Here is a 23,547-nt window from a genome sequence, read left to right as displayed (position 1 = left end):
CTGCAACATTCGCGGTCTTCGTTTTAATTTTCATTCTGTGGAACACCATCTCTCCTCCTCTAAACCTCACCTTCTCTTCCTCACCGAAACACAGGTTTCTGAGGCTGCTGACAGCAACCTCTACTTTGTTCCCTCCTACTATCTCTATCCTAAATTTCAATCCAAAGCTGGATGCTGCGCCTACGTGCGCAACGACATCACTTGCTCTCGTGCCCACGACCTTGACTCTTCTGAATTTTCCACCATCTGGCTAAGACTTCATTTTCATTCTATTACTAAATATATCTGTGCTGTTTATCTATCACCTAACTCTATAAATATGTAAAATTCTTTGAATATTTGAATTATAAAGTGGAGCACATCTTGACTCACTCTCCCTTCGCTGAAATCTCCATCATGGGAGATTTCAATGTTCATCACCAGCTTTGGCTTTCATCCTCTTTCACACACCAGCCTGGTGAACAAGCCTACAACTTTGCTATCCTCAACGACCTAGAGCAGTTGGTTCAGCACCCTACACGTATTCCCGACCGTCTTGGAGAGAGGCCCAACATTCTAGACCTCTTCCTTACCTCTAATCATTTTACTTACTCTGTCAAACTGTTCTCTCCGTTGGGCTCCTCCGATCATAACCTTATTTCTGTTTCCTGTCCTATCGTTCCTGTACATCCTCTGGACCCACCGAAGAGGCGATGCTTCTGCCATTTTGCTTCAGCTCGGTGGGACGATCTGAGGATGTACTTTTCCGATTTCCCGTGGAATGATTACTGCTTCCAGGAGAGAGACCCCTCTGTGTGTGCCCAGTGCATCTCAGAGGTGATTGTCTCTGGAATGGAGGCACACATTCCACGTTCTTTCTCTACTCCTCATGCTAAAAAGCCTTGGTTGAATCATGCTTGTTCTCGTGCTGTTAAAGATAGAGAGGCATCTCACAACGCTAACTATGACCTTTACATGTCAGCCCGGAATCGTGCCATATATATTATCCGACTTACCAAAACTTCTTTTATCAATAGAAAATGTCAACACCTTGCTTCTTCTAATTCTTCCCGTGACTTCTGGCATCTAGCCAAAAATATCTCCTTCAATTTCACTTCTTCATCTTTCCCTTCTCTCCTTAACCCTGACGGCAGCACTGCCGTCTCATCTGTCTCTAAGGCTGAACTCTTCGTTCAAACTTTCTGTAAAAACTCAACCCGGGACGATTTTGGGCATATTCCTCCTACTCATCCCCCCTCTGACTCCTTTATGCCCGTTATTAAGATTCTTCCAAATGATGTTTTCTATGCCCTCTCTGGCATCAACTCTCAGAAGGCTTATGGACCTGATGGAGTGCCTCCTATTGTCCTTAAAATCTATGCTTCCGTGCTGACACCCTGCCTGGTCAAACTCTTTCGTCTCTGCCTATCAACATCTGCCTTCCCTTCCTGCTGGAAGTATGCCTTTGTACAGCCTGTGCCTAAGAAGGGTGACCGTTCCAATCCCTAAAACTACCGCCCTATAGCTTTACTTTCCTGTCTATCTAAAGCTTTTGAATCAATCCTTAACCGGATGATTCAAAAGCACCTTTCCACTTCTAACCTTCTATCTCATCGCCAGTATGGGTTCCACAATGGGCGTTCTACAGGCGATCTTCTTGCTCTCTTAACTAACTCTTGGTCATCCTCTCTTAGCCATATCGAAAGCCTACGATAGAGTCTCTGGCACAAGACTTTGCTTACTAAACTACCCTCTTTTGGATTATATCCCTCTCTCTGTTCCTTTATTTTCAGTTTCCTTTCCGGCAGTTGTATCTCTGCGGTGGTAGACGGTCACTGTTCTTCCCCTAAACCTATCAACAGTGGCGTTCCACAGGGCTCTGTCCTATCACCCACTCTCTTCTTGTTATTCATCATTGATCTTCTTTCAATAACAAACTTTCCTGTCCACTCATACGCCGACGACTCAACTCTGCATTATTCAACTTCTTTCAATAGAAGGCCATCCCAACAGGAAGTACACGACTCCAGACTGGAGTCTATCATTTCCGATTGTGGTAAAAGAAACCTTGTGTCCTTCAATGCCTCAAAAACTCAATTTCTCCACCTATCAACTCGACACAATCTTCCAAACACCTATCCCCTATTCTTCAACAACACTCAGCTGTCACCTTCTTCAACACTAAATATCCTCGGTCTATTCTTAACTCAAAATCTCAACTGGAAACTTCATATCTCCACTCACGCTAATTCAGCTTCCTCGAGGTTGGGCGTTCTGTATCGTCTCCTCCAGTTCTTCTCCCCCGCACAGTTGCTATCTATATACAGGGGCCTTGTCCGCCCTCGTATGGAGTATGCATCTCACGTGTCTCATCACCTCTCCTCTTCCAACTTATAGTTTTCTACCTCTTAAATTCCGTCGCGATGTTGACTCTTTTTATCTTCTATCGCTATTTTCACGCTGACTGCTCTTCTAACTTGCCTCCCTCCCTCCCGCGGCCCCCTGCACACGACTTTCTACTCATGCTCATCCCATACTGTCCAAACCCCTTATGCAATATTTAACCAGCATCTTCACTCTTTCATCCCTCACGCTGGTAAACTCTGGAACAATCTTCCTTCATCGGTATTTCCTCCGGCCTACGACTTGAACTCTTTCAAGAGGAGAGTATCAGGACACCTCTCCTCCCGAAATTGACCCCTCTTTCGGCCACCTCTTTTGATTTTTTATCAGGAGCAGCAATTAGCGGGCTGTGTTTTTAGATTATTGTTTCCTTTTTTGGCGCCATTGAGCTGTCTCCTTTGTTGTAAAAACATTCTCACGCTCACGCACGCACGCACGCACGCACGCACGCTCGCTCACCGTTCTTTGCGACGCGCACCAGGTCGTCGAGGCCACTGAGTGGGATATGACCTTCGCCCATACCACCCGAGGTGACCACCAGGTCGTATGTGTCTGAGAGAGAGAGAGAGAGAGAGAGAGAGAGAGAGAGAGAGAGAGAGAGAGAGAGAGAGAGATGTATAAGAAAAATACGTATATTAATCTTTATATATATGAAACAACAACAATAACAATAATTCCATTCACACAGCTCTCCTGGACAGAGTGGAGTCTAAGGGTCTTTGTCTCATCAGCTCTCCTCCTCTTACTGACAACCTTCTACCTCTTAAATTCCGCCGCTATGTTGCCTCTTTTTCTATCTTCTATCGATATATTCATGATGACTGCTCTTCTGAACATGCTTACTGCAGCCTCCCTCCCTCCCGCGGCCCCGCTGCACACGACTTTCTACTCATGCTCATCCCTATACTATCCAAAACCCTTATGCAAGAGGTAAACTCTGGAACAACCTTCCTTCGTCTGTATTTCCTCCTGCCTATGACTTGACTTATTTCAAGAAGAGTGTATCAAGACACCTCTCCACTCGAAATTGACCTCTCTTTTGGCTACTCTTTACTTTAATCTTTTATGGGAGCGGCGAGTAGCGGACTTTTTTTTGTGTGTACTCTTGTTGAACTTGAGCCGTGTCCTTTGATGTAAAAAAACAAATCACTAATACCTTTGGGCACGGTGGAGTGTCCGCTGCCGATAAACTCCAGGAAGTCGTTGGTATAGATGCCAGTCTCCCGTTGCTTCATCATGCCCTCCGACGGGTCCACAGCGTCTATGTGCCTGTGGGAGTGGCTGTAGTTGTAGTAGTAGCAGTATTAGAAGTAGAAGTTATAGCATTAGTAGTAGTTGTTGGGAATCAGTAAATTTACCCTACCCAACAGTTAGGTCACTCGCAAAGTGGATAACACACCCGTCAGACAATCCCAAAGAAACAAGTGCTTACCAGCTATTAGGTGGTGAAGGTATCCAACAAGCAACCCCAGACAGCCGAACATATAATAATCCTACCGGATCCGTGTAGTAAAAATCTATCTGTCTCAAATAACTGCTGGGGGCACTTAGCTGAGAAGCGGGTTTCAAAAGATACTGTTGTCTCTGAAGTCTCGTTGCCGGGTGTAGTATCCCTCGAGTCAGGTAACAGAAGGCACACTGCGTCCGAGTTAATGGGTGGGCTGCGGTGCCTTGGTCTTTACTTTGTGAAGGCCGGTGGTGGAGTGAGAGAAAACCAACCACGTGGGTCTGAAGCGATATTTTGAATTTATCTCGCCAGATGGCGTGGCTTTCCTCTCTGTTTCCATCGGTTAAATTAAATAATCCTTGCTCTTTAATTGTAATTCAGCAAGAACAATTAGTTATTATTTCATGAAAGGAAACACTTCACTATTGTTATTCCTTTCATGGTAAATATGGTTAGTCTTCAGGCAGTGAATAAGTTGATTCCGTTTCGGTTTGGGAACCGATGATCGAAGTATTTAAGTACCCTCCGAGGCTTATTTGAGCTCAGACGATACTCATAGTTGGCTTGAACTGTCGGCCCGATCTGCGAGAGCAGTACCTCTCCCGGTGTTGTGATGTACATGAGAATGTTTCCCTTTCCCTAATGCTGGGAGAAAAGGCGCTCACCCCTGGACATGACGTCATAGGGTATCTGCAGGAGATGGGCATCCTCCATCTCTTGTAGGGTCTCTTCATAGAAAGTTATTTGTATTTCACTAATGTATTTTTAATAAACATTTTATTATATTTTAAACTAGTGCTATATCTGAATGGACCATTTCAAAACTATCTTCCTAATAACTTTTATCACCCTTAGATTATTTTAATTATTTGCCTTCCATTTTATTACTCCGGTGCCATATGACCAAGATGTTGCGGCGCCATGAAAGAAACTCTAAATCAATCAATCAATCAATCCCTCTAATCCCAAGCCATTCATAACACCACGCAGTCGTATTATGAATGTATGTAAATTCCATAAATAGATAACGTACAGACTAACAGTGAGACAAAACGTCATGCGCAGGTCATCGCTAGATCTGTAAACAATGGGGGTTTCCCCGGGCCAAGCCACAGGGCTCCATTTTAAGTTAGAGTCGATGGACTATAGTAATGCCGCTCCTACCCGCTCCCAGTTCCCACCCAGCGGCCCTGCCTCTACACAAGCTTCTGTAATTTCCAACACATCGTCTTCATCTCTTGGCGTTGGACTCGTGTTGAGGCTGAGGCACTGGCAGGCAGAAGGCAGTGGACTGGAGGATATTTAAGTATGGTGACCGGCCATCCCCCTGTCTGCGGCCCTGCGGCACCCACCTGAAGCCTTCCCGGTGGAGTTCGCGGCCCACGCAGCCCGTCCCGGCGGCCACGTCCAGCACCCTGGCCTTGGCTCGCCGCTCCGGGGGTACCCAACGCAGCGCCTCCTCCAGCGTGATGGCGGGGCCACGGTACCCGCCTTTCCAGATCATCTAAGGGGACGGGGAAGCGGGTGATTACAGGTGCGTACCCCACGGGCCGCATCACTTCACTCCCGGACCTCACGGAGTAGTCGCCGGTATAACGCAAAATCATTCCAGCGATACCCCATGATTCTGCGTAGGCACTTGGTACTGAAGGCATCTCTCTCTCTCTCTCTCTCTCTCTCTCTCTCTCTCTCTCTCTCTCTCTCTCTCTCTCGCACCACGATCCGGTCTGAAGAACTCCTGGAGAAGTGCCGTAGGCTCATCCAGCAGCATAAGTCTAAATCCCCTAACATTTTGATTTCAGGAGTTCTACCACGGACTTGGGCGGAGGGCGACTTTTTCAGTAAGGCCTTCAGTCTAAACAACCGCTTACAGACTCTTTGTAGGGAGCTTGACGTGGAGTTCTTAAACGCATGGGACAATTTCTATGGACAAAGTGAGCTCTTCCACAGGGACGGATTGCACCTTTCTCCCATCGGGGCAGTCAGATTCGGAAGGCTCCTCAACGACGCAGTACGTGTCATCCGAGCAAAAAACGAGTCACAGCCACGTCCCCCCACCCCACCCGTGTAAATAGACGCCGTGCATCGCAACAAACCCGTAACCGTGATCCCGCGTGATCCTGATGAACTGAGATGTCTTGCTCTAACATAAAATTTTGACATAATTGCTATAACCGAAACATTTATCGACACCACAAATATTGATTTAAGTTCCGAATACAACAGACTCTTCAACAAAGATCGTGTAAACCGTAGAGGCGGTGGCGTCGCCCTTTATGTCAAAAGCTATTTGCAACCCACTAACAAAACACCGGGGAACAGTAACGTTGAACATTTGTGCGTGCGAGTAAACATTGCAAAAGTCAATTTAAATATATCTGTCACCTACAGACCTCCCGGGCAATCACTCGATGACGACCTTGAAATGTACAGCGTCTTAAGACAGTCACTTAATAACAACGACTCACTGATATTAGGAGACTTTAACCTCCCCCATATCGACTGGGCGACACTGTCAGGTACAGAAGGCGAGTCACATAGAATGATCGAATTTCTAGAAGAAAATTATCTAAGCCAAATGGTTTCTGAGCCAACTCGACAAAATAATATACTCGACCTTGTTATAACGACCCTCGGTGTTTAATACTAACAGTCTTCCTCTCGCTCCCACCAACACCAGTACTATTGTAAATCTCGAGCATGCATTGCCTAATTTTGAAATAACAACCGATGAAGTCCTTAAAGCTCTCCATTCACTTAAAACAAATAAAAGTCCAGGACCCGACAAAGTATATCCTATACTGCTTAAAGAAACAAAGAGCGAAATACTCTCCTCCTTCACTACCGTATTCAATATGTCCTTGCGACCAGGCATCGTCCCTTCGGATTGGAAAAAGGCTAACGTGACACCGATTTTTAAGAAAGGAGACAAAAAAATACCAGGTAACTACCGACCCATTAGTCTAACTTCAATTGTAGGTAAGCTACTCGAGAGCATAATTAGAGACATATTTTGTGAGTTACCTCGAAAGCCACTCATTAATTGGGGATTCACAACATGGCTTCCGTAACAAAAGATCCTGCCTGTCAAACCTACTGACCTTTTATAACGGTCTCTTCTCAATTTATGACGTAACCAAATCAGTGGACGTAGTCTATCTTGATTTCCAGAAAGCGTTTGATAAAGTCCCACATCATAAATTACTTTATAAATTAAAGCAAATAGGCATTGACGGTCAAGTAAAAAAATGGATCGCGAATTGGTTGAGCAACAGACAACAAAGAGTTGTGATTGACGGATTTAACTCAGAGTGGGCGCCTGTCACTAGTGGCGTCCCTCAGGGCTCGGTCCTTGGCCCAGTGCTCTTCATTATTTACATCAACGACGTGGATGTTGGACTCAATAACCGCATTAGTAAATTTGCAGACGACACAAAGATTGGTAACTCGGTTCTTACTGACGAAGACAGGCAAAGCCTCCAAGAGGATTTGCACAAAATTTCAGCTTGGTCTGATAAATGGGAGATGCCCTTTAACGTAGACAAGTGCCAGGTCCTTCAAGTTGGAACAAAAAATAAGAAGTTCGATTACGAAATACACGGCGTTAAACTCACAAGCGTTCAGTGCGTTAAGGACCTGGGGATTAAAATCGCGTCAAACCTCAAATTCTCACATCAATGCATCGATGCAGCAAATAAAGCGAACAGAATGTTGGGCTTCATTAAAATAAACTTTTTATTCAAGAATAAATATGTAATACTTCCGCTCTACAATAGTTTAGTCAGACCCCACTTGGAATATGCGGTACAGTTTTGGTCTCCCCACCATGCAAAGGACATTGCTAAACTAGAAGGTGTTCAGCGTCGAGCAACAAAAATGATCCCTTCCTTGCGCAACAAATCTTACGAAGAAAGGCTTTCCACCCTTAACATGTTCTCTCTTGAGAAACGTCGCCTCCGAGGAAAACTGATCGAATGTTTTAAAATACTTAATGGTTTCACGAATGTAGACATAACAAAATTGTTTATGATCGATGACACTTTGCGAACGAGGAACAATGGCACAAAACTCAAATGTAGACAAGTAAATTCAGACTGCACCAAATTTTTCTTCACCAACGTTGTAGTGCGAGAATGGAATAAGCTCCCACCATCAGTGGTCCAGTGTAACACGATTGACTCCTTTAAAAACAAGCTCGACCGTCACTTCCTTGAACTTAATATTAACTAGAGAAGAAAAGCAACGTTTTGGGGCCATCTGATTAATGTAAAATCACTTAGGTTTAAGGACAGACCACCTAGTCTGGACCATGGGGTCTGTGTGGTCTGATTTTCTATGTAAATTTATGTAAATCTCTCTCTCTCTCTCTCTCTCTCTCTCTCTCTCTCTCTCTCTCTCTCTCTCTCTCTCTCTCTCTCTCTCTCTCTCACCATCTCCTCGTAGTTCTCGGACCACTCGTCGTAGCCGGCCGCCATCTCCTCCGGCGTGACCCCCGACCTGTGGACGTTCTCGTTCGCCCTCATTGCCACGTCGCCCCGACTGCCGCCCTCAGACATTATCCTGCAGCAGGGAAGAGACGGGAGAATCACAGGCAGGGCATGACTACAGTACATTACAATTCCTTTATACATCCTTTATATATTTACGAAGGTAGGTACGGTTTTCTAGCCCTGCGCCGCACTCCTCGCTGATTTGACGGCTGGCTCTCAAGCTCCGCCCACCTCCATGACAGGTGTGGCCCGCCTCTCTCTCTCTCTCTCTCTCTCTCTCTCTCTCTCTCTCTCTCTCTCTCTCTCTCTGGAATGGAATAGACTAAGCAATCACATAGTTAGTGCATCGACGATAGCTTGGTTTAAGAGTAGACTGGATAGCTACATGGACGAGGATGGCAGGTGATAGTGAGGTGTGGGTGCAGTAAGGCTCTCCGGCTTATTGCACGGCCAGCTGAAGTTGCTCTCTCTCTCTCTCTCTCTCTCTCTCTCTCTCTCTCTCTCTCTCTCTCTCTCTCTCTCACGCACACACACACACACACACACACACACACACACACAGGCTTCACGGTCTGACAGGGCGACGGTTCGAGCCCGCTCAGGCCGGATTCTTTCCGTTGACTAGGAGTGGTTACTATCCCCCCTTGAGCAAAGGGGATCGACGATAAAGAGCACTTGCTCATGTTGGGAGGGTACCTGCTGCTGGCGATTACGAGTCCAACTCGTGATCAGGTCGTGGTGAATTACACACACACACACACACACACACACACACACACACACACACACACACACACTTTACACGTGGCAATTCCTGGCCGGCAATACAGCCGCGACGATCTAGCGGCTAGACCGTCTGGGTGCTCTCGGGAGAAAGTACCTTCACACGTGGGAGGACCCGCCGGGAGCATCAAGACGTAAACTGCTAGTAAATGCAAGGGCATGAATTCACCCCAGACACCCCAAAAGGCTACTACCATATCTTAAAACCACAATGATTTTGGTCCATCAGCCTAATATTGTAGAAATACTTTAGTAAACGAGTTTTATCATAAGTAGTATTGATTGATTGACTGATTGTTTATTGTTGCATTTAACAACAAAGGAGAAGGGAGGAACATGCCATCCCAACCCCCAGGCATTACATAGTGTGATTATATAATACACGAAAATAACCGTTCCTTATACCTCCTTCGATATCTCGCAAAGAGATAAACATTTCCCACAATGTTGCTGCCACTCCATCAAAAGTTGTTTTGCGCAGACTCTGCTTCTTGTAGAGCTTATCTTGTGGGTCCCACAAGTGTCGATGCTGTCTCACTTCCTCTAGCAATGCCACCTCGGCCTCCCGGCTCCAAATATTGTTATCTGCATCTGTCATTTCTTGTTTTATTGGCGCCGACATGTTGTTTACCTGGCCGCCAGTCGGCAATACAAGACGGACACGCTCAGCTGCAGAGAACTTGCCGCGAGAAGAGCTCCCAGACCCAGACCCAGACCAAAAATGCTGCCGCGCCTGTATTGCCAGCCGCGAATTGCCAGGTGTAAAGCCGCCTTTAGAGGTGAGGTTCGTGATTTAAATGAGAAGAGATCGGTTTAAGTGAAGAGGGAGTTTTTTTGGAGAGTAATGGATATGAAAGTGAGAAAGTAGTTCATAGGGTCGAGAGGAAGAAGGGAATAAAACTAACAGAAAAGGAGAAAGGGTGGAAAGTGACATATACGAATATTAATGGAATAGTTTCATCGTAGATAGAATTAACGACTATTTGAAAGACAAAGAACCTGATATTGTGGGGCTGACGGAAACTAAGTTGTGACTCAATTGAGGTGGTGGGGATTGGAGAAGGTGCAAACAACATATGGAGGAGAGACAGAAAGATAAAACAGGGAGGAGGTATGATGTTAATGGTTAAAAAAGGCATTAGGGTGAAGGAGGTAATTGAGGGTGAAGGCTTGACAGAGGTGTTGAAAGTGAAAATTGTGGGTGCTGAAGGAAGAAGGAGGCATTATGTAGTAGGGTATGTGCCCCCATGAACAAGCGTATGGGGTTGCGGGAATATAAACAAATGATACAATAGACGGTGAGTTGCAAGGATGAAATGTTGAGGGCGTATGAGAGAATACTTATAATGGGTGATTTCAACTGCATGGAGGTAGAATGGGAGGATTGGGAGACGCAGGGAGCAGACGAGTCGTGGGGAGGAAGACTCCTGCGACTGGCAGTGGAACATGTGCTGACTCAGTGGATCAAGGAACATACCAGATTCGGGAAAGAAGGCGAGGCATCAAGACTAGACCTGGTATATATTTAGTAAGGCGCCGGAAATAATAGAAAATCTTAACGTAGATTGTCCAATAGCGAAGAGTGACCATGAGGTTGTGGACTTTGAAGTATCAGAAAATAAAACGATTGACCGAAAAGAAAATCACAAAATTGGGAGAAGCAACTACTGTGACTTTGTTAGCATGATAACCTTTTTTGAAAATGCAAATTGGAGTGGGCTGTTCAAAGCCAAGAGTACACAGGATAAGTGGGAGGCGTTTTTAAAGCTATACAAGGAAGCCGAAAATAATATGTCCCCTAGGTAACCAAAAAGGATGTTGGTAAAAAGGAGTGGTTTAACAAGAGATCCGAGATAATTAGAAAGAGAAAAGAGGAAGCTTGGAAGGGATGGAGGAAACGAAGAAGAATTAACTCGTGAAACGATTTCAAACAAGCAAGGAATGAATATACAAAGATTAGAAGAGAAGAAAAAAGGAAATATGAAAAATATATAATCGACAAGTGAAAAGACCTACCCAAACTATTTTATAGACGTGTGAACGGCAAATTAAAGAATAGAGAAAAAATCGATGAACTGAAAATGGATGAAACCACATATGAGGACCCAGCAAAGATGGCAGAGGTGATGAATAACAGCTTCCATAGAATTTTACAAAAAAAGAATTTGTACAACCCCCGGGCCAAGAAAAAGGAAGGTTATGTAAGAGATTCAGTTAACGGTGCAGGAGGTCAAAGAAAGTTTGAACAAATTGGATGTAAGAAAGGCGACGGGGCCGGATGGAGTATCAGGGTGGATCTTGAAAGAATGTAGTGATCAACTTGCAGAGAAACTGCACTCCATAATGAGTGCCTCTCTGAGTGAAGAAAAGGTACCACAAGATTGGAAGAGAGCAAACATAGTACGGTACCGATTTTTAAGGGAGGCAAGAGAGCGGACCCATTAAACTACAGACCGGTATCACTCACTAGTGTGGTTGCGAAGGTATGTGAGAGACTGGTTAAAAACAGGTGGCCGGATTTCTTAGAAAGTGAGAAAATTATATCGGATTTCCATCGAGAGAGAGAGAGAGAGAGAGAGAGAGAGAGAGAGAGAGAGAGAGTGTGCACACGTTCACACGTGAATGCTGATGAAGGAGCGGATCATCAAAGTCTCGACTCTAGATAATACGCCTCGTCTTCTCTCTGGTGTTATTATTTTGTAGTGATATCTTGGTTTAACATGTGTTACATACACATGCTACATTTATTTTCACCTCTTAATTATGGATAAAGCCTCCCTTACACTTCCTGAATAGCAGTGAACCTCTCCGCCACTCACACCCGAACACGACGAACATCGTTTATTCACAACAACACTTGAGTAGCACTACTGCGACGTTGCCGGTTGGAGGGAAGGCTTACCACAGTGGGTACAGGAACTCATTTCCGCAAATGTACCAGGAACATCAACAGCTCTCTCCTCCTGAATTTTGCAAAATCCAGAAAGTTGAGAATTGCGGGTTCCTGGTACCAGAGACCAGAGCTGCACCGCTGGACTTGATATAGCGATGCCGGAGTTGTAGCTAAGGAGATCGACCACATTCTCGTAAATACTCGTTGGAGGATCCTTCAGAACTGCAGGGTTTACCGGAGTGCTGCGTTCTTTGCAACTGACAATAGGCTTGTTGTTGCAACACTCAAGCTTCATGTTAGGTCAAAAAGAATCTCGAGATGCAACACTACTGTGTTCCATCTCGAGAGGCTGAAGGACCTGGCATGTGCTCAGGAGTATGCAGTGAAGGTCTCAAATCGGTTCGATGTGCTCAGCACCCTGGAAGACCCTGTAGAACTGTGGAATACCTTCAAACGTAAGACTCTGCAAGATGCCGAGGAGTGCACTGGAGAGCGCCCGAGATCTAGGAGTGCCTTTGCCTCGGTGGAGACGTTGGATAATATTGAGGAGAGTCGCGCTGCCAGAGTTGCTGGGAAGCGGGGCCAATACAGGGCTCTGTCGCGTAGGACTAGAGCTCTCCTGAGGAGAGACAAGGAGAGGTATGTCAGGAGTCTCGCTGAGGAAGTCGAGGGCCATTTAAATGCGAATGACCCCCGACCTGCTTATCGAGCCGTGAAGATGCTCCGCTCCAAGTCTCCCTCTTATTAGGTGAACACTATCCGAACAGCTGACGGCTGCCTCGTGTCTTACATGAATGGGCAGAGGGCACGTTGGGCTGAGAACTTTGAGCAGCTGTACATGGTGGACTCTCCACGTCGGCAGCTTCCAGTTGCTGGGTTACAAGTGGTGGATGCTGACCCACCCATTGACGAAAGTTCATCCTCTCTGGTTGAGGTCAAAGAGGCTGTGGCTAAGTTGAGGGGTGGGAAGGCACTTGGCATGCTGTCCGGATCTTCAATCAACCTTAACTTCAGCAACTTCGGTCAAGAGGAGCACCGGGAGGCAGCATGGGCCAAGCAATTCATACATCACGCCAGCCACCATAAATAAAATTAGCTTGCGCCACTAACAGGCTGGGGCCGTCTATAACGCCCCTCAAAAAACCCTACCGGCGCTACAGACAGCAAAAAAAAGTGTAGCAAATCTGAGGCATTCCAGTGGAAAACAAGTTCGCGGTCCTCGGCCTGTGTTTCTGGAGTGACGGGAGGAAATGTTGTGGGCAGCCCGGCGTGGCGATAAATCTCATTAATGTATTTTAGTCTATCCGATCCTGATCTGCGCATGCGCAGAACCCAATGTTTACTATCACAGAGTGTTGATATTAGTTTGTCCAGGCAAGATGGCGGCAATACAGCATGTTAGTTTTTATGAGAGAATGGCCAAATTCCAGGATGACATTCAAGGGTTATCACATTTATCACATTTACCGACATACAAGGGGTATAGGTTATCACATTTATTACATTTACCGGCATACAAGGGGTATAGGTTATCACATTTATCACATTTACCGACGTACAAGGGGTGCAGGTTATCTCACTTATCACATTTACCGACACAGGGGAAGGTGGGGCAAAACGGCACCCTTAAGGTTTCACTCCAGATTTTGCATCAATTTTGTAGTATATTCAGAGATAGCTGGTGTTTTTGCAATCTTTATTCATCATTAAACAAAATAAACTCTCTTTGGAAGAACTACTTTGGATCCTTTACTCATGAATTTAAAAAAATAAAATAGCCACAAGTGGACCATTTTGTACAACGGTCGGGGCAAAACGGACCTCACGTATGGGGCAAAATGGCCCTCATATGGAAATGCTTGGTAACATGCCAAACATACGTTTTGACAGAGAATCACATTAGAAAGATTACTTAACAAAACTAAAATAATCTAGTTCTTATTCCATTAGAAAACAATTGCTCTTAGGCTCAGTAGCATGAACAACAATGAATTCCAAATGAAAAGTGATATTACCTTCCTGAACATCAAGTTCTTATTCCATTACAAAAATAAATGATCTGTGGCTCAATAGCATGAACACCAATGAACTCTCATGAAACTACTCACAAGTGAAAGTGAAATTACCTTTCTGAACATAAAAGTTCTTAATGCATTACAAAAATAATTGTTATTTTGCTCAATAGCATGAACAACATGAACTCACAAACGAAAAGTGACATTACCTTCCTGAACATAAAATTAATATTCATATAAAAGAAACAGAGAACAATTTGTCCTTATCTTTGTTCAGTGAAGTTGTGAGTTAGTTAGCAGCAAAAAATAATTATTATTGTTAAGTGGGCCGTTTTGCCCCAAGGGCAATGAAAATGTTAACAACAATCTCAGCGGAACAATGGCGGTGCAGAAAAATGTTTCAGTAGTCAGACTCATGCACAGAGTAATACCAAAGAATCATGGAATAACACATGAAATTATGAGTCACAGTATTCCTATAAACACGATTTTATCAGACACTTACCAATAGATCAGCTGGTGATAAAATATTCTGGGATTTTTCACACACAAACAAACGACGGCGTCCAAACTTGCCCCGATGTTGCAGCTGACTAATGAGCCGAGGAGTAAGTCCATATCATTATCAATAGCTGGCAGAAGCTAAAAACACAGAAAACGGGGTGGTCCATATTACCCACCTATGCCATTTTGCCCCACCTCCCCCTACAAGTGGTGCAGGTTATCTTATTTATCACATTTACCGACATACAAGGGGTGCAGGTTATCTCATTTATCACGTTTGCTGACATACAAGAGGTGCAGGTTATCTCATTTATCACATTTGCTGACATACAAGAGGTGCAGGAATTAACTTTCATATTTCACGCATTTTCCAAATTCAAAACATGCGTCATCATTTACTTTCATAAAAAAACAAATATAAACTCAGGTGGGACAGATCACAATAAGTAAGCGAGAAAAGACATGGTACCGTGCCGAAAATAATCCGCCCTGTGTATGTAAACAAAGTCCGCACATGAGCAGATCAGGATGGGATGTTCACCCATAGCGGATCGTTGGCAACACTGCTTACATCACAATGGCCGCTTCCCCGCTCCAACCAAAACAAATGTAGGCTATGCCTTTTCACTGGTGTTCTAATGCGATTCTGTTGATTTCTTGACCTCATTTGAAATGCATATTAGTCGATTTCATGCTCCCCCACCCAAAAACCCCGTGTTCCCACAGGTCCCCCAAGATCGTTTAGGGAAGGGGATAGGCATAACTTGAAAAGAGGCATAACTCGAAAAGTAGACATTTGCGACGGAAATGAGGAACAAAATCACGGAATTCTCTACATCTATCAGCAGAAAAACATGAACCACGTGAGAAAATCGTTGGTTGGGTGAAACCGTAAATTGACCAAAAAAAGTTACTGCAAAATAATAGCAGTTTTCTTAAATGCATAATAATAACTTAGTATTCGTAAATGCAAAGTAATGGCTTAGTTTCATAAATGCAAGCGAATCGCTTAGTATTCTTAAATGCAAAATAATAGCTTTGTAATTCAATTCAATTCACAATAGCCTACTAGTTTCCTAAATGTGCCGGCTGGCATGGTCGATGACGTCATTGCATAACATTGTCAAGCGAGAGTTAAATGGTTTCATCATTATACATTTTTAGATCATATCAGAATATTTGTGCAAGTTATCAATGTTTTCTTCGTATTTTCTTAGGGAGGACGTTGCAGGAATGAATACAACATTTATTCAAATGCATAATAGCCTTGTAAACATCTTTAGCTGCCCTTGACTTAATTTGAACGAAATGTAAAAAGATACATTTTCCTCCACAAATTACAAACTTGTTATCAGTGTGCACAACTGACAAATTCATATCTAATAAATTATGGAGAGTGTATATGTGGTGACATATCTGAACATTAGCCTCTTTCCATGCGGTGTATATATTTTAAAGTCAGGGCCGGTGAACGAAACTCAGTGGACAGTGTGTCAACACTTGTGTCCCACGATTGTACAACAGTAGTTTTCCTGGGTTATTGGTCATGGAGATCCCTGACTTTAGGCACTGTAAAGCCAAAGACAGGGAGGGGATGGTAGCTGGGGTAGTGCTGATTGCCATTTGACCTATGTAAAAAAGCAACGAAAAGGGGGTGGGGGGGTGAAAAGGGGCAGTATACACGATTTGCCGTTTCTGTTGTAACCGACGGTGGAATTTACGAGCTCACATAACTATACACGGAAGGAAGTACTCTTGTAGGTGATACAATCCTTTCACTTTCTTATTCCAGAAACATCAGTACAAACCTCTTGTGCTGCTACGAGGCAACCCACGGAAGTACTTACCAGGAATCGGTGTTCGGTCCCTCAGGCTGCCCCTCCGTCGCTGCGTCAATCTAGGTTACACGCGACACAACAACTGGTCACATGCGTTCGGAAGAGTATTTAGGAGCCTCAAAGGGTACGTGATGGTTACACTTATGACAGGCCACGCGCCACTACCGCCGGACTCCTCATATGTGAGCTCCGTCACCTCAGACAGCCGTGCGCCACCCTGCAGTGTTGCCACCGGCCGTTGGGGTAGACTCCCTGGGACAAGGTTACCCGAGGTCTCCTCAGAATAGTATACTCAGTATGACTTGATTAACGATGAGTGAAGGGTATTTGCTTTGGAGACTATTTGAGAAAATATCACCCGCTAAGAGTTAAAAAGTAAATTTGATTATGGCACGTGACTTCTGGCATCTAGCCAAAAATATCTCTTCCAATTTCACTTCTTCCTCTTTCCCTCCTCTCCTTAACCCTGACGGCAGCACTGCCGTCTCATCTGTCTCTATGGCTGAACTCTTCGCTCAAACTTTCTGTAAGAACTCCACCTTCGACGATTCTGGGCATATTCCTCCTACTCATCCCCCCTCTGATTCCTTTATGCCTGTTATTAAGATTCTTCCTAATGATGTTTTCTATGCCCTCTATGGCCTCAACTCTCAGAAGGCTTATGTACCTGATGGAGTGCCTCCTATTGTCCTTAAAAACTGTGCTTCTGTGCTGACACCCTGCCTGGTCAAACTCTTTCGTCTCTGCCTATCAACATCTATCTTTCCTTCCTGCTGGAAGTATGCCTTTGTACAGCCTGTGCCTAAGAGGGGTGACCGCTCCAATCCCTCAAACTACCGCCCAATAGCTTTACTTTCATGTCTATCTAAAGCTTTTGAATCAATCCTTAACCGGAAGATTGAAAAGCACCTTGCAACTTCTAATCTTCTATCTGATCGCCTCTGTGGGTTCCGCAAGGGGCGTTCTACTGGCGATCTTCTTGCTCTCTTAACTGACTCTTGGTCATCCTCTCTTAGCAGTTTCGGTGAAACTTTCTCTGTTGCGCTAGACATATCGAAAGCCTTCGATAGAGTCTGGCACCAGTCTTTACTTTCTAAACTGCCCTCTTTCGGATTATATCCCTCTCTCTGTTCCTTTATCTCCAGTTTCCTTTCCGCCCGTTCTATCTCTGGGGTGGTAGACGGTCACTGCTCTTCCCTTAACCTATCAACAGTGGCGTTCCACAGGGCTCTGTCCTATCACCCACTCTCTTCCTGTTATTCATCAATGATCTTCTTTCCATAACAAACTGTCCTGTCCACTCGTATGCCGACGACTCCACTCCACATTATTCAACTTCTTTCAATAGAAGACCATCAAAACAGGAAGTACACAACTCCAGACTGGAGGCTGCAGAACGCTTAACCTCAGACCTTGCTATCATTTCCGATTGGGGCAGAAGGAACTTTGTGTCCTTCAATGCCTCAAAAACTCAATTTCTCCACCTATCAACTCGACACAATCTTCCAAACACCTATCCCCTATTCTTCGACAACACTCAGCTGTCACCTTCTTCAACACTAAACATCCTCGGTCTATCCTTAACTCAAAATCTCAACTGGAACTTCATATCTCCTCTCTCGCTAAATCAGCTTCCTCGAGGTTGGGCGTTCTGTATCGTCTCCGCCAGTTCTTCTCCCCCGCGCAGTTGCTATCCATATACAGGGGCCTTGTCTGCCCTCGTATGGAGTATGCATCTCATGTGTGGGGGGGCTCCACCCACACGGCTCTTCTGGACAGAGTGGAGGCTAAGGCTCTTCGTCTCATCAGCTCTCCTCCTCCTACTGATAGTCTTCTACCTCTTAAATTCCGCCGCGATGTTGCCTCTCTTTCTATCTTCTATCGATATTTCCACGCTGACTGCTCTTCTGAACTTGCTAACTGCATGCCTCCCCCCCTCCCGCGGCCCCGCTGCACACGACTCTCTACTCATGCTCATCCCTATGCTGTCCAAACCCCTTATGCAAGAGTTAACCAGCATCTTCACTCTTTCATCCCTCACGCTGGTAAACTCTGGAACAATCTTCCTTCATCTATATTTCCTTCTGCCTATGACTTGAACTCTTTAAAGAGGAGGGTATCAGGACACCTCTCCTCCCGAATTTGACCTTGTTTTTGGCCACCTCTTCTGACTCTTTTATGGGAGGAGCGATTAGCGGGCTTTTTTTATTATTATTGTTTTCTTTTTTGTGTGCCCTTGAGCTGCCTCCTTTGTTGTAAAAAAAAAAAAAAAAAAAAAAAATGAAAACTCCCTCGATTTCATTACCGTCGATTACGTCGACTCTTGCGACATATCTTTGTGTGGTTCCCTTCATGCTATGAATGTTCACTACCACGAAACCGCCTTCCATTAACTCGTCATCCGATATATCGTCATCAGAATCTTGTGTAAGTGAATCCATGGTCTCGCATACATCGTCCTCACTATCATCATCCGAAGTGGCATTATAGATGCTGTCTGTCTTGACTTCTGTCTCTTACCAAACAAATTCTTCACAATTTCTTTATTCGCCTTTGCGGCCTATTATTCTTCTCTCTCTGCTGCTACTTCATCCCGGATTGGCGTGTCAGTCAGTATTTTTGTGGCCCTTTTCTTTTCTTTCTTTCTACTTTTTTCCATCGTCGAATGCAGCGGAGGCCCTTTTCATCACATCGAGGGGTACAGGGGCCCGGCCCGTTTTTCTGATGTACTTTCGCGGCATCTGATATCAAACAGATTACAATGAGGATTAAAAATAATCATTCACACATGATGGATAAGATGAACTGATGGTTCATCTGTCCCCAAACTTAAAGGTTCAACTTACCCCTCCGCGGCCATTTTGAATGAATCGTTTGTAAATATGTTAATACAATCCGTTAACATCGAAAACATGGACAGAAGAATTACCAAATACTAAACTAATCACCAGCAATTTGCAACAAAAGTAAGACTAATACATACCAGAGTAATTGACGATATTCTCGGCTTCCAATATTTTACTTTTCAATGGAAGAAACATTTTTTGCTGTAAAAAATTTTCATGTAACATGAAACTTTCGTGGCGGTCGTGACCAACTGTCAAAAGTCGCGTGGTGGACGCAGACATGTCCCCGAACGGCCAAGAACAGGCAAGAAAGATGCCGAACTTGTTCGCGACACTGGATGACTTGCATATTCGCGCACATTCGTTAGCAAAAATTCGGCAGTGTATTTGGGGCTAAAGTTTCATGTTGCATGAACATTTCGCGGACGTTCGCCGAATGTGCACGAATGCAAAATGGACGCCGAATTGTCGCTGACATGTTGCAGACAATTCGGCGTCCGATTCGCGGTGTTCGGCGAATTGTCACCGAATTTTGACCGTTGAATTTTAAATTTTATTGGCAAATTTGTCGCCGACATGTCGCCGACTATTCGGGGACATGTCTCCGACATGTCGCCGAATGGCCAAGACTATTCGGGGACATGTCCCCGAATATTCGGCGAATAAATCACGACATGGCAAACGGGTCGCGGTGGGAGGTGTACACGGGGGTCCATCTATCTGTCTATCTATTTATGGATTCTCTCTCTCTCTCTCTCTCTCTCTCTCTCTCTCTCTCTCTCTCTCTCTCTCTCTCTTTATATATATATATATATATATATATATATATATATATATATATATATATATATATATATATATATATATATATATATATATATATACACACACACACGGAATAAAATAATACTATAATAATAAAAAGTAAACAATAAAATATGAAAAACAAGAAGAATCATGAATATATAAAATAGGTATGGAACTAACATTTTCATTTATTTCATAATTAATTTACTATTTATTACTTTATTTATTTCTTAATATAATTATTCTGCCATTATTTAACCTTTGTTTCATTTTCAGTTATTTAGATTTATTTCTTCTTTCAGTTACTGGTTTGTTTACTGATATTACGTAAACATTCATTCATTCTAAAATATTTGTAGTAGAGCAAAACAAAACCAAGTCACATTTATACATTTTATTACACATACTATCATACATATTACTACACATATTACCACACATGGTATTTACTCGCCCACAATTCTGTCCTGTCAGGCCACTGATCCCCGGGTGTTGTAGTAGTCCATGAGGTAGGCACGGATTACCGTGCTCTTGTATGCCACATGGGCATCAGATGCTCAGCTGTCAGAAATCTTGGCACTGTCGGAGAATTGTCCCCGACATGTCGCCGACACTTCGGGGACATGCGAAGACAATTCGGAGACTTGTCGCCAGTTATTCCGCGACAAAAAAAAAAAACGTTAACATTTCAGATTTTGAGCTCGGCGACTTGGACGCCGAATAGTCGGCGACATTTCTCCGAACTGTCCCCGAATTGTCTTGAGCATTCGCCGACATGTCGCCAAATGGTCACGAACTGTAAGAATCTTGGTCATGTCGGCGAACCAGTCGCCGAATTTTTTCACGAGCTGATTCGGCGTCAGGTTCGTAGCCAAAATTCGGCAGTGTATTTGGGGCTTAAGGCGTCTCCTAGAAGTGATAATCAAGACTAAATCAAATGACAGAGCAGTAGCAGAAAGACGTCGCACTGCTATTGCCTATAGTATAATATCTGCTGTCAGACCTCGTTCATTCATATCACCAATTTTGCTAGGAATATCTGTGTATATTAATAGAAAACTGGAGTCACGTGAACTCATTGATCTTCTCGGTAGTTTATCTTTTGCAGATAACTACAGGGAGGTTCAAAGACTGTATGATGCCCTTTTACCAAAAGGAGAGCAGTTTTTTTACCTTTCTGGAGATCTAGTCAATTTTATTTTTGACAATGTAGATATAAATGTTCGCACTCTAACATGTCATGGCACGTGGCATACCAAGGGTAGCATTGCATGTGTAACCCCAGCAGCAACAGATCAGGTTTCATCTCTGCTACAAAGGTCCACCAGTATCAGATCTGTAGTGCAGATGGGACAGTTCAGCCATGTGCCCATAAAGCCATACAAAAAACCTAAATCTGCAGGACTGAAGTCAGTCATAATTGACCCACCTGAACCCCCTCAACCACTCCCAGCCTTGTTGAACCTAGCTAAATCTCTGGATAGTATATAGTTTGCTAGTTTTTCCCAAGCTATTCCTGCAGCAGAGTGTCCTTCCTGGAGTGGATTCATGCAGGTGGCAGTCACAGGGGACAATAATCATAAAAGCAAGATAGAAATTCTTCCATTCACCAACCAAGCTCCATCTCAGCCATCAACCATTTTTGGGAAAGTGTCTTGTGACATTTGACCAGCCACTGTATATCAAAGCTGTTAAGGCCTCCCCTGAGCTCAAGAACACAATAGTCAGGCTTGGTGGGTTTCACCTTCTGATGTCATTCATGGGATCTATTGGCTACATAATGGGCGGTAGTGGTTTGGAGAGTCTGTGGCAGACAGTCTATGCAGTCTATATGCAAGAGCTCTTCGTGACCATTTACTCACAGCAGCTGCTCTTGTGAGGATCTTACTACAGACACCAGGTTGTCTGATTGGGATGGATATCAGTCAGTTTTGCTCTGTTCAAATAATGCTCCTTGCCAGGGAGTGTGACATGAGTAGCATTATGAATGAAGAGGTAGTTCAGCAGCTGACTTACATTTTACATGATCTCATGGCAGATGCTGCTAGACAAAGTCGTACAGGCAAGTTATGGATCCAGTATTTGAAGCAGGTGCAAGTAATTATGCTCTTTATCAGAGCAGAGCGCACAGAAGACTGGCATTTGCATCTTCATGCTGTGAGTAAATGATCCCGTTATTCCATGCAGCAGGCCATACTGCTTATGCTAAATCAACACGTTTGTATCTTGACTCAATGAAGAAGCTACCTGAAATAATGGGTGAAACTGAATTTCCAAATTTATCCAAGCATGGTTACTTCACAATACGGAGAAGTGATACATTTTGGAATGGGAATTTTACAGACCAAATAATTGAGCAAGAACTCATGAGATTATTGAAGACATCTGGTGAACTGGCTCGTGGTAGGGGAATAACTGATAGCACTGTGACCAAATGGGTCTGTGTAACTCCAAAATGTGTTCCTATCTGCAATGCACTGGAAAACTTATGTGGTGTTCATAACAGCACATCAGACCAGCATGCTGATTTACGTCCATCCAGAACAGCACGTGACACTCAGGATTGTGAAACTTTCATTAATTGGCTTTCTACACATTCCCCGTTCTCATATCAAGGGTATGAATCTCTTGTCTGTATTTCTACTGGTGAAGTTGCTAATACTGCAGCAAATACTGATGAATCATACACAGTGGGGAAAGCTGGAGCAGAAGCAATGACAGGACACAACTATGCTGATCAGAAAATGAGGCGAAAAGACAGGGTTTTGTCAATCAGCAGCGCTAGATCTCAAGTTTCTATGAGAGGACAGAGTGTGGAAGTCAACGCAGCCGTTCTGTTTATGCGTGTGACATGTATTATGAAGCATCATAATGAAATGCGGGATTTCCTTTGTTATGAGTTTGGGACCCACCCTCCCTCCCTTTTTCATCATGGGATGATGCGCAAAAACATCAAAAGTGTCCTTGCCATTATGCTGAAGTCAAAGGTGAATGACCAGTTACAGATTCCCGAGAACTTACAATTCATTATTGATGGTGGCCACCTCTTACACAGTGTAACTTGGTCATGTGACGCTACATATGGAAAGGTGTGTGACACCTATGTGACACATGTTCTTAATCATTATGGAAGGGGCTCAGCAATCATATTTGATGGATACGATTGCACCATATCAACAAAAGCACTAGAACAACACAGGAGAGCAGTCCAGAATGCATCTGCAGGTATTATATTTGAGGTGGACATGGTGCCTACCACCTCCCAAACGTCATTCCTGGCAAACAGTAAGAACAAGCAGCGGTTCATTGGTATACTCATGAAAAAATTAAGTCTAATGGTGTGAACTGTTAGCAGAGCACTGCAGATGCAGATCATCTCGTTGTAGCCACATCACTGACTGCAGCAGCTGGTGACCATGAACGACCAGTTGTAGTTGTTGGGAAGGATACTGATTTGCTGGTGATGCTCACTGCCCAGGCAACTAGAGATATGAACATTTTTATGATGTTTGAACGTGATCCATCAGTTTACAGCATACATG

The 23,547-nt window shown here is 44.1% G+C and overlaps 1 protein-coding gene across 23 annotated transcripts in view; it reads right to left on the bottom strand.

The window, feature by feature from the left end:
* The window catches only part of LOC127002502 (demethylmenaquinone methyltransferase-like), a 94,339-nt gene extending 77,794 nt beyond the window's left edge, over window positions 1-16,545 (bottom strand). For 2 of the 23 annotated variants that reach the window (XM_050868546.1, XM_050868545.1), the window contains exons 1-3: window positions 8,260-8,773; window positions 5,182-5,333; window positions 3,539-3,663 (exon numbers count right to left, since the gene is read on the bottom strand). In XM_050868546.1, coding sequence (XP_050724503.1) covers window positions 3,539-3,663; window positions 5,182-5,333; window positions 8,260-8,460 — 478 coding nt within the window. In that variant the 5' untranslated portion in view covers window positions 8,461-8,773. Of the gene's footprint in view, window positions 1-2,841; window positions 2,935-3,538; window positions 3,664-5,181; window positions 5,334-8,259; window positions 8,782-16,361 lie in introns of those variants that run through there. The other 21 variants (XM_050868537.1, XM_050868532.1, XM_050868531.1 and 18 more) reach the window with 21 other exon arrangements.
* Between the last annotated feature and the right edge of the window lie 7,002 nt (window positions 16,546-23,547).

Source organism: Eriocheir sinensis, chromosome 23, assembly GCF_024679095.1.
Source record: "Eriocheir sinensis breed Jianghai 21 chromosome 23, ASM2467909v1, whole genome shotgun sequence".
In the NCBI taxonomy this organism is placed as follows: Eukaryota; Metazoa; Arthropoda; class Malacostraca; order Decapoda; family Varunidae; genus Eriocheir; species Eriocheir sinensis.
Note: the sequence above shows the minus strand (reverse complement) of the source record. Positions and strands in the feature narration are given on the sequence as shown.